At 39.8% G+C, this 15,205-nt stretch overlaps 1 protein-coding gene across 4 annotated transcripts in view; it reads right to left on the reverse strand.

Annotated features, from left to right (window-relative positions):
* Nucleotides 1-15,205, reverse strand: part of LOC106909642 (anoctamin-1-like) — a 97,484-nt gene that overhangs the window by 23,040 nt on the left and 59,239 nt on the right. For 3 of the 4 annotated variants that reach the window (XM_088004002.1, XM_088003999.1, XM_088004000.1), the window contains exons 4-15: nucleotides 14,837-14,935; nucleotides 14,290-14,441; nucleotides 11,612-11,666; nucleotides 11,009-11,060; nucleotides 9,293-9,348; nucleotides 8,068-8,109; nucleotides 6,475-6,539; nucleotides 6,006-6,140; nucleotides 3,594-3,754; nucleotides 2,684-2,769; nucleotides 1,729-1,740; nucleotides 502-573 (exon numbers count right to left, since the gene is read on the reverse strand). In XM_088004002.1, coding sequence (XP_087860128.1) covers nucleotides 502-573; nucleotides 1,729-1,740; nucleotides 2,684-2,769; nucleotides 3,594-3,754; nucleotides 6,006-6,140; nucleotides 6,475-6,539; nucleotides 8,068-8,109; nucleotides 9,293-9,348; nucleotides 11,009-11,060; nucleotides 11,612-11,666; nucleotides 14,290-14,441; nucleotides 14,837-14,935 — 987 coding nt within the window. The remainder of the gene's footprint in view (nucleotides 1-501; nucleotides 574-1,728; nucleotides 1,741-2,683; nucleotides 2,770-3,593; nucleotides 3,755-6,005; nucleotides 6,141-6,474; nucleotides 6,540-8,067; nucleotides 8,110-9,292; nucleotides 9,349-11,008; nucleotides 11,061-11,611; nucleotides 11,667-14,289; nucleotides 14,442-14,836; nucleotides 14,936-15,205) is intronic. The other variant, XM_088004001.1, reaches the window with a different exon arrangement.

A 15,205-nucleotide genomic window follows, 5' to 3' on the forward strand; every position in this document is an offset into this window, starting at 1 on the left:
GTTCATTGTGATCAGAGGAATATATTATGAGGACAATTAGGTAATTATTAAGAATTGGCATTGATGATTTTTGCAGCTAAAAGTGGCCTCATGTTTTAGATGGATTTTTTTTTTTTGATTGAACCAAAAAGTCAACAATATAATAATCAAAAACTGAATACAAAGTTCCTAATACTTTATTAATCCCAAAGGGAAAAGAAATGGTTCTTCAAAAAGGTTGCAGTGCTGATGGCTGCGCAAAGGAAGTATCTCCTGTAGCAGTCTGTATTACAGCAAATCTGACGAAGCCTCTGAATGAAGATACTTTGCTGTTGTATGACAGTCCATAATTTTCTTGATTCAATATCAGTATGTTTTATAGATTTCCTATTTTCAAGGAGTTGCCATTGTCCCCACTGGTCAGAAGGTGCTTATGGACAAACATAAGCATATCTGATGCCCTCTGGAAGTGATTTTCCAGAGAGCATCCGCTTCATCAGACTCCTCTGACCTCAGTCCTACCTTTGCAGCTCCTTGGTCTTGTCTCATGGTCTTTTCTGCGACCCGCAGCTCATACTCAGCTCTGTTGTGGTCCTTCAAGAGACAGTAGTTAGCCTGTTACATTTAATCAGATTGAAATTTACTGAGCAAGCACAAGATAAATGTCCTGGAAGACATTTATCTTCCAAAAAAGGAAGGAATGTTAAGAAGCATGTGCGCGTTGAAATGAGCATCATAAGCAATGTGTGTTTGAGGCTTCTCTTGTAAAAGAGAACAGTGCAGCATCAGGGTTAAAGAGGAGCATATCCAAAATAAAACTGCAGCTACAGCTAACTGATGGGAACTAAATGTATAAAAGTTACATACTGCAGCTTTAATGTAACATTATTGATCTGAGATTTGATCTGTGATTTTCACTGTCAGCGTCAACGTCAATGGTGAGGTTGATAAGAGTGTTCCAGCAGCTTAGAGGATGGAAGTAAAACTCAGGCTCTGTTTAAGTTGGATGTTTGCCTGGTCTTTTCCATCCCCTACCATCTCTTCCGATTACTGCGACTTTTGGTTTTTTTGTTTAAAGGTGGAAGCAAATGCTGGACATTCTTCTTACCACATAAGCACTACTGTTCACCAACATGAGATGACTACACAAGTTTAATTTTAGGTATTTGGTCGGATAAAATAAAATCATTAACCTTGTTGTCAATAAATGTCATTGGCTTGGTCATTACCAGTGGGACCCATGACAAACCTGGACAGGGAAGCGGAACGACCAGACTTAGAAGTCTGTAGAATTCCTCATTAGGATCCAACATGTGGTTCTATGTGAGCCAGCAGAGCTTTACTCATCATGACTTCCTTTAGATGACTAAAATAACCTGCAGAAGTCCAACACAAGCACCTAAAAATGGTACAGTTAGCTGGTTCCTTAGTAGATCATGATACCTTTCTGGTCATTTGAGTGCTAATAAGAAATTGTTTATCTAAAAACCAAAGTGAGGGAAAAAGGCACAAAGAAGAGCAAGAGTCTGCACAGCATCGTCAGCAGCAAGAGGCCCAGCTGCAGTGAGGCCCACCTGGCAGTTCTTAGAGGAACAGCCAGGAGCCACGGCTGAAACTCTACAAGGCCAAAAAACAGGAGCCAGGCCAGGCAGACGGTTAGGCTTCAGAGAGCCAGATGGGGGTTAGGTATCAGCAGCTGCTTACAAAGAAGCACAGATTAAAAGGAAATAAAGGGAATCAGATCCAAACCTTATAGTGCTCCTGTGAATTACAACACACACACGCGCACGCACACACACACACACACACACAGAAACACAAGTCAGTGTCTGCAGATGAAACTGTTCTAAAGTTCTTCACCAGCAACAGAGACTGGCCTCTGCCTCTGCTAGACACAGAAAATGCAGCGCTGATGGCACAAACTGAGCCAGAACAGCTGCAGAGGCGAGCAGTATTTACAGAACACCAACAGAACTTTTACAGAGGAGTGATATTTTCACCTGTCAAAACTCAAACATCTTGTTACTGCTTTGAAAACAATCTACATGAATATCTTGCAGGTTTTCATAAAGTTTTCTGCAGGTTTTCTTGTTGAGGGTCAGTTTGACTCTTCATGTCAGAACATGTCTAGAGAAATCTACTGCTGGGATTCTGTAATCTTAGCGTTTCTACTGAGACCAATTCATTTATCCTAATATTAAGATTTATTTAAACTTTTATGAGAACATTAAAAAATGTTTCATGTATTTATAAAAATGAATATATTAAAACATTTCCATTCAAGTTGAAGTTATCAGGCAGACAGTTCTGATCTCCTGTCTCATGTCCTTCCAGTTTTCCAGTTCATGTCTCACAGTTATCACAATTAGTAACAACAGAGTGAAGGCTGGCTCTAATTGGTTAAAGAACCGTGAGAATGAATTTAAAGCCATTTATTAAACAGAAAAATTGATTTAACAGAAAATGAGTGGTTGTCATGCAATTATTTCATAAGTTTATATCAAATTTTATTCAAGAGCCGAAAGAGTCATCATTTGCTATAAAATGTGACAATTTTTGGTTTATATCAATATAAATTCTTTGACAGACTTAAAGCAATATCTTTCAATTCTGTTTTCCATAAAAAAGGCTCATGTTTTCAGCCATTTGTATGAATTTCCCTCATCATGTAGGACAGGTTAGTGTTATATCTGGGTAATCTCACCTCCTCTTCCATTCCATAATCTGTCAGGTCCCAGACGTAGTTGAGCCGCATCTGGCGCCTCTTCCAGTGCTCCATGAAGAGAACAGCTGCAGAGGCGAACAGCAACACAACACAGTCACTACACACACTTCTCTGCAGCTGAACATCAGATTATCAGCATTCTGAACATAAATCTGAGTTTTTACAGCAAATATATAAACTACATGTGAAGGAAATGTTACTGTCATGATAAAGACTGTGTAAATCTTTGTCTTCCAACTAAAACTGATTTTTAAGCTGAGTGAAATGACACTAAAGAAGAGCTCTCTTGGTGGGTCATCCAGCTATCATTTCTTAAAGTTAATATTGACCCGAACACTTAGAATATGTATGCATGTTTCAGATGTCTGGACGTCTGACCTGAAACCCCTCCCCACCCCCCCACAAAACCATATTTGTCAATATTGCAATTTCCCAGCGAATTTAATTGAGGTTCATCACCATGTCCAACTGGAGCTCCAGTTCTGTTCTGATTTATTCACACGTTTTCTGAAGTTTAAGTGTAAAGATCAGATGCAGGTTTTGTTATGTAGCTCCATTATTAATCTGGAGCGAGAGGCCAGCTCCAGATTGCTGCAGTGCTGAGACACTGTCAGACACGAGCTTCATGTGAGCACAACACTTCTGCAGTCTGAAGCCCTGCTGCTGCCGACAGATGGCTGGGAGATTTGGCAGGACATCAGAGGAGGGCAGTCTGTGTGTTGGCCTTATGGATTTGTTTCGGAAATTTCTCCTAATCAGGATTCAAGTTGCAGCTAAAACTCCTTTCTAATCTTACCTTGAATGGTAGAAAAAAAAAAAGATTTTGTTGACAACATGCCTGCGGATGCAGATGAGTTATAATTTGCACCATTTTTCTGTGCACACTTACCCCAAAGAGCCATGAAGATGGAGAAGAAGACTGTTGCTGGGTTGTCAAAAAGATGGCTGGCTCTGGCTGTGCCACACGCCGTCTCCAGCTTCCAGTAGCTGCAGGCACTGTCACACAGCGGACACATGGTGATGTTGTTCCTGGGATCACAGATCTCCATGCTGACAGACAGACAGAGAACCTGGATTACTGGATGATCATCAGAAGGGTCTGCTTCATTAACACTGAGGGGACAGTGGTGAGGGAGGAGAGGTTTTGTTAATGCTGTATTTACACTTCATAGACTCTGATCGGAGACCAAAGCTGCAACATTTGGTCCATTTCCAGCTGCTGTGGTTCTCTTTCACAATGCACTCTGGTTCTCTTTGCTCCCTCGCCTGCGGGGGCACTGCACCAAGAACCAATGAAGGAAACCACATGAACACCTCAGAAGAAGACACTGCTTCACAAATGTAGAGTGGCATCATATTTTAGTGGTTGGAGGATTTCTCTATTGTCTGTGGTAAAAGACCATGAGTCATTTCTCCCGCTAGACTCATGTGTTCATTTTGGTTGCATTTACCCAGAATGCCCTGCTCTGTAGATCACTTCTGCTTGGTGTTCACATATGCATTTGACCCACAGCACAATTCACTTCCACTGAGACGAGATCAAGGTTTTGCAGCCCATAATAAACAATCAGAGTTAATTAACACATTCTCACCTTCTCAAATGAACTGGACTTTCTAAATAAACAAACTAGAGTTTGATTAATGCAAACTAAAGAGGTTTGCATTACCTCTAAATGCAAATCTCTAAAAGTCAAACTGATGTTTCTTCTCACATGAAACATTAATGGTTATTTACAGCAGGTGTGGTCCTCTGCTTAAGGGAGGATAAAAAGTCTTCATGTTTGCATGGAACAAGTCTCTCTAACTGGAAACTGGGGTGGCGAACCAGTTCAGCATTAAGAGCTAAATTAAGCTCTTCATCACTGTAAAGAGCCTAACAGCAATTTCAAGATTAGCTTCACAGTACATTACAATGGTATAAAGAAATTGTTTTGTTCCTAGTCCCTAAGGTTTTTATTTTTAAGTGTCTTTAGGTGTGCCCTGTACTCTGTTGTATTAACTCTTTCATATGTCAGTAAGAACAGAACAATGTTTAAGTGTAGTAAAAAGTAATACATGCAGAAAATGTATGAGCTCCCTCTGCCAAACTGGACGAGGTGGGTGTTTTAAAAAATGTCTCAAGTAGGACATTTTTAAAACATGTGGGACAATTTACTTGTGTGTCTCAGATTTGGATGTATTTAATTGCATCTTTAAAAACTTCCTGGTTACACCCTTCCTCAGTAGTCTTAAGAAGGCATTTAATTTAAATACTAAAATTCAAACATTAATACCTTTAAATATTTTGAATATGAAACACTAAATTAAAACTCACTCAAAGGCTAAACACAATGGGTCTGACGCACATTTATTAAAACAATGATAAATATCGTCATTAATTTAAACTCTGAGAAGTCATTGTTTCTTTCTGATTTTTCTCACTTTTGTTCTTTTTTTCTTGAAAAATTGCTCTATATCTCAACTCCATGAACCTGCCACTCTGTACATCACCGTGGTGCGCAAGGCATTGATGGTGTCATGTGATCAGAACCGGTATCTGTGCTACCTCGACATATTTTCCTACCATATGGGTAACACAGATAGTTAGAACACTAATATGTTATACACATTATGCTGCTTTTGCTTGCGTTGCCTTCAAAGAGTATGGGAAATTTTAGTACTGTCACAGAATTACATTTTTAAGCACCATTTTTTAAAAAAGAAAAAGAGACGTACAGGATCCATCACAGAGCCAGCAGTAAACGGTATGAACACAGAGCTGCTCAGGAGTTGTGACACAGGAGGACTGAGAAAAATGATTGCATCTTATTTGAACACACCCTTCCACCCCTACAGGAGCTCAGCCACTGTGTGTGTTTTCTGAACCCTTAATTCTCCCATTAAGGCCACTGCATAGCATTGCCCAACATTAGCCAACATGCTCTGGTCATGCATGTTAGCAAGTGACTGTGTGGTAACAGACCACAGAGTTGAGCTCCATATTTTTCCAGTGTTTGGTCTAAGCTCGATGCATGCTGTGACGGACTCTACTCTGCAAGATGTTTTCACTGAGTGAGCTCTCTTCGCATAGCCACACCTTAACATGTGGGACCGATACACTACTTGAGACTGGAAATCACTTCCTTAGAACTAATGTACTAAGACCAACAATATGAAAAAGTTACATTCTAGAAGTTTTTAATCATCATTGGTTGAAGGAATGGATTATATGAATGAAGAACAAACAATGAAAGTTGACAAAATGCAAGATCGACAAAGTGTTTTTAACATTAATACGGTATTTTATGCCTGTGCTGTGTACCTAGGTATGTTATCATCAACTGTGGCACAGCCGTAAAGGAACACAATGACTCCAACGATGGCAGCTGGGATGAGCATCTGGGTATAAACTCCTAACCAGGCGAAGTAGAGACCAACTTTTTCTCCAAAGTACTTCCTGTTGGAAGAAACACAAATGCTTAAAGGCCTGAGGTCATCTGCGACTTCAGAGAGCCAGATATTAAAAATTTGTCCTTTTCATTTTTTTTAATCCAACAACCATTCTTTGCTGACTCAACATGTCTCTGACTGGAACAGCTTCGTCACTACGTGTAACAGGTCAGACTGGTGCTACAGTCTGGCTTTTCTTCAGCTCCATAAATAAATCCAGACTCCTATTAGATCTGGTCCTGACTCTCATTGGTCCAGTCAGTGAACAGGATGTTTCCAGAAAACTTGAGCTTACATGGACATGGTCCAGTACTTAATGGGTTTATTCAGAAGGTTCTGACCTGATCAGGCCAATAGGCTGATACTTGTAGAAAACACTGTAGCTGGCCCATTCCTCGAACAATAACTGTGAAGAGAAGCCAGAGTCAGTGATTACTGTCAGGTTTCTACAAATGTGAAGAGTTGAGCAGACCAAATAAAGAACTGGATGGCAAACAAGCACAATGATCATTTCTTGAACATATTTGTTAGCAAAAACAATAAAACCTGCAGACGTGTCCATCCAAACGGATGCTAGTGACTTTGTTTTGATCTCAGACAGTCTTTCTGGTCTTGGTCTACATTGCTAGGACTTAGGAAATGTTTCTATAAAACAATGTCTGCATGGATTTTACAGACATTTTATTTCTAAACTGTATTACTAACCATAACTAATTTCATCCTAGTAATCATTACAACTGACAATTGATTTACAAGTGTCATTAGTTATAGTACTTAACCTTGGGTGGTACCTGTAGGGTTGAAACAGTGAGCTACTGAGTTCTGACCTGAATGCATCAGAGCAGCCCTCATCACGCTCTGATGGAAGCTTCAGTAAAACATCCTAACACAAGAATCCTGCAGAACTCCATCCTGTCCTCATGCTGAACAGAAGAGAGCAGCTGGCAGCGGCAGTGCTCTGTGTACATGTTCTGATCCCACTACTGGTAGGCGAATATCACAAATCACTTGGAGGGGCCAGTGGAATATTTTCACACATACTGTAATTACACACTCCATCTACAGGCAACGCAACAAGCAACAAATGATGTCGTTTTATGAGCAAGCAGCAGCCTAGTGAAGAGCCTAGATGGCAGGCTGAGCGCGACACTCAGCTAACAAGAACTCTCCACAATTTTGTTCCCACTCTCCATCTAAAGGTCCATGAAAGAATAAAGTCGACTAGAGCCGCTTTTGTGATCCTCCAGAACATAAGAGGGCTTATTAAGCTGTTGCCTTAGTGACTCACATCCCACAATATAATTATGGACGTAGAGTGTAAGCAAGGATGGATGTGACTTCAAAAGCATGAACTCTGATTTCTAATTGCATAGGAGGAGGAACAGACTCAGACATGTCCAGATGGTCACAGTGACTGAAGCTGGAGAGGTCAGCTTCATTGCCTAGTTTCTAATTAAACTCTTACGACTATTCTACATTCAGGTTACTGAATGTATCCAAAGCCACAAAACGCACATTACATAGCGCCGAACAACGATCTGGAGTTTTATCCCTCATCAGCTCGGTCTCAGGAAATCAATCGGGAATAAACTAACTCCATCTTGGCAGGAGAGGCTGGCTGATCTGATGTTAAATGTCAAGGTCTTAGATGGCAAGAGATAAAGAGCAAAATGTCCAACTTGGTGATATTCCATGAGAGATATGTTGATTCTGCTCTTAAATTTTAGGTGTGATTGACCCTACACTGAACTTTTACCTCCAATAGAGTAGGGATGGCAAGTTCAAAATGATGTTCCTAAAAAAAAAAAAAAAACTCTGGCATGGTTTATGTGGACCAACTCATACAGGCTGCTGTTAGCAGGGTTTCCATGGCAGAATAGCATCAGTATGGTTACAGCTGGGTTCAGATTAACTAATAGAGTTGCTCCACTTACCTTCCTGTCATTAGGCTCTGCAGTAACCCCATCAATGTCTCCCTGTAAGACAAATGGAGTGTGTGTTTACTAACCTTCATTATACAAGAAGAAAATTTGTCTTTGCTGCAGGCACTGACTGCTGCACAATCCAAAAACCATAATCATCATATTACATTCACTTAAAACCACTTTTGTAATAGCGCCACAATTATAGAAATAAATAATATAAACTTAAAGAAACAGTAGTACAGTTTAAAATCTTAAACATCATTATCTACAGTCATATATAGGTCATGATGTTAAAGACCTGCACAAATGAAAAGAAAATTTTAATGTTTAAGTTTTTCTTTGTCTAATCTGGCTTATTCCAGTACTGAGGTCAAGAACACTGAACAGACTTTCTTTGAGTTCAATAGAATGAAAACACTTTGCTTGTTCAGATATGAGGGGTTATTCAGCACTGCAGGACAAGTCTGCACATGTCTGCACATGGTTTGAAAGAATCAAGTTTGAAAGAATCAGGATGCAGGAAGTTGTGTGTGTGTGTGTGTGTGTGTGTGTGTGTGTGTGTGGGTGTGTGTGTGTGTGTGTGTAATACCTTGTGGGGACTATTTTCCTGACATATACTACGTTGTGGGGACCAATCGCTCCTCGTGGGGACCGGAGCCTGGTCCCCACGAGGGGAAACCCTGTTTTTGGGTCAGGGGTCAGATTTAGGGCTAAGGTATGAATTGAGTTTTGGTTAGGGTTAGGTATGTGATGGTTAGGGTTAGGAAAAGGGTAAAGGTAAGGTTTAGGCTGTAGAAATGAATGGAAGTCAATGGAAAGTCCCCACAAAGATAGCCAGACAAACATGTGTGTGTGTGGGTGTGTGCGTTTGTGAATTTCCTGCTATATCTGGGTGAGCTTTGTGTCACAGTCATCATGATGGCTGTGAAGAGGAAACTATCGTTGTCCAATATTTTTATTCCATCAGATTTTGCAGATCAACATATGTCTTAGATCACTTTAATATCAGATGGATCTGTTCCAAGCTCGCCATGGACTGTTCTGCTGCTCTGTGTCATATCAAAATGTTTACCATAATTTTTACCATCAAACAAGCGATGGTAAAAATTATAAAATGATCTTTCTTCCAGAAGCAGCATTAATTTTGCTGTGGCTGTATTGACAGATGGCTGGAGGCCTGCAGGAGGGTGGACGCCCACCAACATGAAAGCAGAAAGATGAAGTTGATACTCACATCATGCAGTGGATAAGCAGATGTGTAGACACCGTTGGCTAGCAGACTGGTGATCCCTATAAGGAGGAATAATCCATGAATTAAAATGAGACACTCCTAGAGCAGTAGCACCCAGAGAACGAGCTGAGAGAAAACCCTTCAACAGCCTGATCAGGGTGGAGCACCATGTTTAGAGGCATAAAACTTATAGTAGGTTTTTTTATAACAATAGTAAGGAAAAATGACAAAAGTGAAGTGTAATTTCTGTTGTTTCTGCTTTAAACCATGAGTCATGTTTAATAATTTGGGTTTCTGACAGGCTTGTTAGCAGTCCTAAAGTCGTCCTGCCTCAGCTAACAGAATAATGTACACATGATCCAAATCAGTTTTTGTGTTGAAAGCTTACATCAATGCACTTTAATTTACTGCAGAAAAATATAAGCACATAACGTTAAGAAATAAAATGTGTTTTGTCTTGATGATGAAAAACACGGTGGAAAAGTTCTGCTAAATCCATTAACAACCTATCCCTGCCTGAAATTGCTAACTGCTTGTGTTACTAATGATAACCTTTAAGAAGAGTGCAACCATTATCCCTTTGTATTAAAACAGATTCACAAAAAGGAAAATTACTGATAAGTACATTTTACATGAAAGAAAGGTTTTCTTGATCATGTAAACTTTGAGGTGAGAGGTTCAGATGCAGTGGAGAGTTTTCAGGACATTGATGGATGTCCAACAAACACAGTGACTCTCTCTCCTTCTGGAAGTGTGAAATGAAGACTTTGAGGCGATGGCCTTGTGACACGAGGACAGCAAAGAAGACACTTCTGTTTAAAGAAAATATCAAGGACAGACTGGAATTCTGCAGGAAAATATAAACACTGCACTGAAGCTGTTACTTTCACTGATGAATTCTCATTGTGATTGTTTGGAAAACTATTTTCCCCCCAGATCCAAAGCAACACACAGTTCTGTGTGGTGGATACAAGGAATCCTCCTCCGATAACCCATATGTGGAGCTGGATCTTAACCTTACATGTCTGTCCATGTGAAAGAAATGACACCACTACCAATCACCCAAGAGTGACTTTTTTCAACAATACTGGTGATGATCTTTGTGTTCTCCAGCACAATTCGGCTCCATACCAAAAGTCAAAACAAACAAAAAACAGAAATTTTGAATCAGGAGTCAGAAAACTTCAAACATCATAGAGAAGCAGTGACTGTTTGTGAAAAGTATATAAAGAAACACAGGTCAACAAACTGACAGACTCCAAACACTGAGATAAGATGTGTCCAGATTGGGTCTAAATTGGTGATATTGACTCTTCACATAAATAGGTGTGTTTGATAAAAATATTTGAGATATCAAATGTTTTGATATCTCTTCTTTTAGCCATTAAAACATATAAACAAACTTATTTTAATGTTATCAAAGGGAAAAAACAACTACATATGTGTTTGATTTAGTGCCTGCCAAGTGTCAACACTTTAGTGCCCATGTTAAGTCATGTTAAGTCCACATGTTAAGACCTTTTTATATTAATAGTAAGTAAGAATGACAAAAAATTATGAGAAATGGTTCATGTTCATGACAGGTGTTATGTCATGTTAATGAAAGTGTCATGACAGTCTTATTCACCCCCCTTCAAATAAAGTGTTACCAGATATTTTATGTTTTTGAAGTGTAATGTCTGTTGTTTCTGCCCATATTAAGTTGTGTGCTGCCTTTACCCAAAGAGTAGTTGGGTCTGGTCCATCGTATCCTCTTCAGTACTTCATAGACCTGGGAATCCAAGAACAGACATCATTAAAATATGAAAACTCAGCATGTTTGAAAATGTATAGTACAACATGATTGGAGGGGATGTTTATTTGCTTATTAGATAACAAAACGAAAATAATGTAAAAGGAAAATGAAAGCAGACAGATTGCAGAATTTCAGAGCGGCAGTAAAAACTACTCCACTGAGTCTAATTGATAAGCTCTGGAGCAAAAGAGTGCTGGGAGTGAGCACATCCATCCAATACTGACTTCAATCACATTATCTAGTCATTAGTGAAGCTCTGTGGAGGTATATATATTGGTATGTGTATGTGCGTGTGTGTGTGTGCGTGCATGTGTGTGTGTAAAGGAAGAGAGTCAATGTAGAGGCGAAGAACCAGCATAGAACAGAATACAGAGATCGCTCCTCTGCCTGAAACCAAGACGTTCAGCTGAGACAAAAGCACACTGAGCTACATGAAGCATGGTCATCTGCTTATGAGAGATGGTTTACAGTTATTTTAAGCAGATTCTAGTGATCCCCTCCAACATTGATCTTACAGAAATACTCACAATGGAGCTTCTCGTCTTGCTGTCAAAGAACTTGTCTCTGTCAGAGAGGTCAAAACTGGGGGAAAAGAAGAAAAACAGACAGTTTTATTTAAAGACGAAGGAAAGGAAAAAAAAATACGTTCACAGACCAGTGGAGAGTTAAGATGTAAAGCTGTAAAAGAAAAAAAATGTGCTGGAGGTGCCAGGGCTAGAAAGGAGGCTGAGATGCATTATAAATCAATTACTATTAACCCAACCATAATGATGTGTATCAGTATTATGTTTGATTTCTAATTTCTACAAACAAGCAGGCAAAAAAAGGAGAAAAATTATGACATGGTTTTTCTATATGAAACACATGTTCATAGGATAGAAAAACTAAAAAACTGCAATGTGTAGTCATTGTATTGGAATTACATTTGTTATAACAGAAAATGTCTCAGGAACTGATGACCTCTGCAGGCAGTTTATGTCCCAAACCCTTAGAGGAGCGGCCCATTTCTCATGATTTAACCACTCTCTGAATCCCTGTAAATGATGGAGTGCGTGTGTGTGTGTGTGTGTGTGTGTGTGTGTGTGTGTGTGTGTGTGTGTGTGTGTGTGCGCGCGCACAAGGTATTTGTTTGTAATACCTTGTGGGGACGATTTTCCTGACATATACTACGTTGTGGGGACCAATTGCTCCTTGTGGGGACCGGAGCCTGGTCCCCACAAGGGGAAACCCTGTTTTTGGGTCAGGGGTCAGAGTTAGGGCTAAGGTATGAATTGAGTTTTGGTTAGGGTTAGGTATGTGATGGTTAGGGTTAGGAAAAGGGTAAAGGTAAGGTTTAGGCTGTAGAAATGAGTAGAAATGAATGGAAGTCAATGGAAAGTCCCCACAAAGATAGCAAGACAAACGTGTGTGTGTGTGTGTGTGTGTGTGTGTGTGTGTGTGTGTGTGTGTGTGTGTGTGTGTGTGTGTGTGTGTGTGTGTGTGTGTGTGTGTGTGTGTGTGTGTGTGTGTGTGTGTGTGCGTGCGTGCCTGCTTATATGGACAAAAATGTTCCAGCTTACTGGTTAAATACTGAATCCAGTTGAGCTGTACACTAGCAAAAACATAAATGTCAAGTGCAGTAGGTAGAGTACAGATGGACATTAGGTTCTGACCATACAGCACGAGTAACGGTTCAGACGCCATCATATGTCTGCATGTAAGGCCTCAAACTGTTAGATTGAACTGGGATCATGTGCAACAGACAAACAGAAATTGTCACATTTTTGTAATGTACAGAACAACAGTTCAGGTGGGAGAACCTGACAACTATAGCTGCACATTCCACCTGGCATTCATGACCAAATGGGAGGAAGTAAGTCTGAATGGAGACATGGGGTATGAACATTATTCCTAGTGCACTCAGATGCCAGACAGATGTTGCTCTGAGACATGCTTTAATGTTTGGAAAATTGTTTTAGATATGGAGTCATTACAAAAAAACAAAAAAATCTGGATTGGATGTTTTCTGCTGAGTGTTCACACAAAACTGAACTATGACCAAAAATACAACAAGCAAGCAAAGCTGTTACAACAACAAAAAGTTCTACATCATCAGATGACAGACAATTTAAAGATAAAGTTCTGGTTCTGACAGGTTGTCTATACTGAACCTAGAAAATCTATCTTCATTCTTGACTGGGGACACTTTGTCAACTGTGTGAACACTTTTAAACAAGAGGCTTTGGCTGCACATGATCCAAATCTAAAACAACTTTACAATCTAGGAGAAGAAAAACAAAAACACAAAAATAAAAAGGGTGATTGCTTTTAAAACCTCACGAAATGAGCTTTTGTGATCAGGCTTAATCTCAGGGATCCGCCCCAGATTGTTTTGAGAACAGATGAAGAGATGTGGAAGCTGTGGAGGGAGATCTGCTAGCTGTTAGTCAGAGCGTAAATTTAGCTCCTTGCTGCCCACTCACTCCTCCAAGGCTGAGGGAAAGACATGTTCTGATCCAAACACTGGATGTGGAAACTGGCTGACTGGTTGGGACCAAAGAGAGTATCCATGAAGTCATGAGTCTCAAAGTTCAGAATCCATCCCATGTCTGCTTAGACTGTGACGTTAAAACCTCAGTCACTGTTCAGAGGATGTAGATGACCTCAATGAGTCAGACTTGTGTTTGTTTGCGTGCAGTAAGTTCAGAGAAGGGGGCGGGGGGCTTTCACATTACCAAGTCAGACTGAATCACTCTGCAGCATTCCTGGAATCAGCCTGCAAGCTGGCTGGCATTTCTTTCCATCACATTGCTAATGTTTTTACCACATTGTGTTTAATAATTAAATATATTTGCTTATTCCAATCTCCTACTTGTAATATTAGATGTTCCCTGCATCATGTCCTCTCAAAGGTATCCTGTCTATCAGGAAAACCTGTACAGTTAGGTTCCCCTGCTGGTTGCATGAACTGCAGTTCAGGGTCAATGTCCAGCTTTCATTCTGCTTTGCAGCTTGGAACTGCAGGGCACAACTTATATTAGGCTCAGAATTCAGATCAAATAGCTGGAGAGTCAAGGAACCAAAGCTCAGATCAGGTTTAACAATCAGTACCTGATCTCATCCCATAGCGCTCCGATTTCTGCTTTTAAATATAAAAAGTTCAGTAAAATGACCCTTTTTTTGGAGTATGTCTTTAGAAAAGAAAAAGAAAAGAGATTTTACTCACAGGTGCTGCTTCTCCTTTGAAAAAGGAAGGGAGAGCGATTTGACATCTTCGGGCCGTTTGGGACCCACTTTTGGGTGGAGAGGATCAGTAACTTTGTGAATGAACAGTCGGATTTTCTCCACCAGGTTGCTGCCTTGTTTCACTTCATAAACCTGCGGAAATGAAAGACTATTGTTGCTGTTGAAGGGAATTCAACAACAGTTGTTCTCCAGTGTTGCCCCTTGCATGCACAACATGAGGGACTACTGCTAAACCAGTGACTGAACATGAACTGAACATTATTGCATTTTAACTGGAATCAAATTGGAACATATGTAATATTGTATTTGTCTATGATTGAACTTAATATATATATTTCGCTGAATAAGTTGAATTGCTTGTTAAAGTTTCTTGAACGGAAGTTTCTCATGAATGTAGTGAAGACAAAAAATACATTAGATCAGTATGAGTCTAAATGATTACTGATAGAATTAATATGGAACTGATGGTCAAAACAAAAATCTTAAATGAAATTTTGAATGGAATTAGTGGATGTTGGGTTGAATACCTGCTTTGTTGGCATCTTGAGTTTCATGATCTCAGCCTCTCGACACAAAACGGCCCAGGGAGCATGGATCTTCAAGAAGCCAATTCCAGCGATTTTACCCTGAGACACAGGAAGTTAGACAGAACAGAGTGTGATTCTGTGTGCTCTAATCTGTCTATCTAATCAATGATCATAATAATAATCCAGTGACTTATTTAGTCAAAATGTACCAAAACAGACGTGGTGATGAAGAGGCTGTATCAGTGATGAAACTGTTGGGTTCAAAACCTTTTCACACTCAGGGGGTTTATAACAACTCTGTTAAACTATTAAATACCACATTTATCCACATTTATCATCAAAGAAGTTGAAATTTTAGTCCCCATAACA

Source organism: Poecilia mexicana, unplaced genomic scaffold, assembly GCF_051168715.1.
Source record: "Poecilia mexicana isolate PSO_F unplaced genomic scaffold, ASM5116871v1 scaffold_3, whole genome shotgun sequence".
In the NCBI taxonomy this organism is placed as follows: domain Eukaryota; kingdom Metazoa; phylum Chordata; class Actinopteri; order Cyprinodontiformes; family Poeciliidae; genus Poecilia; species Poecilia mexicana.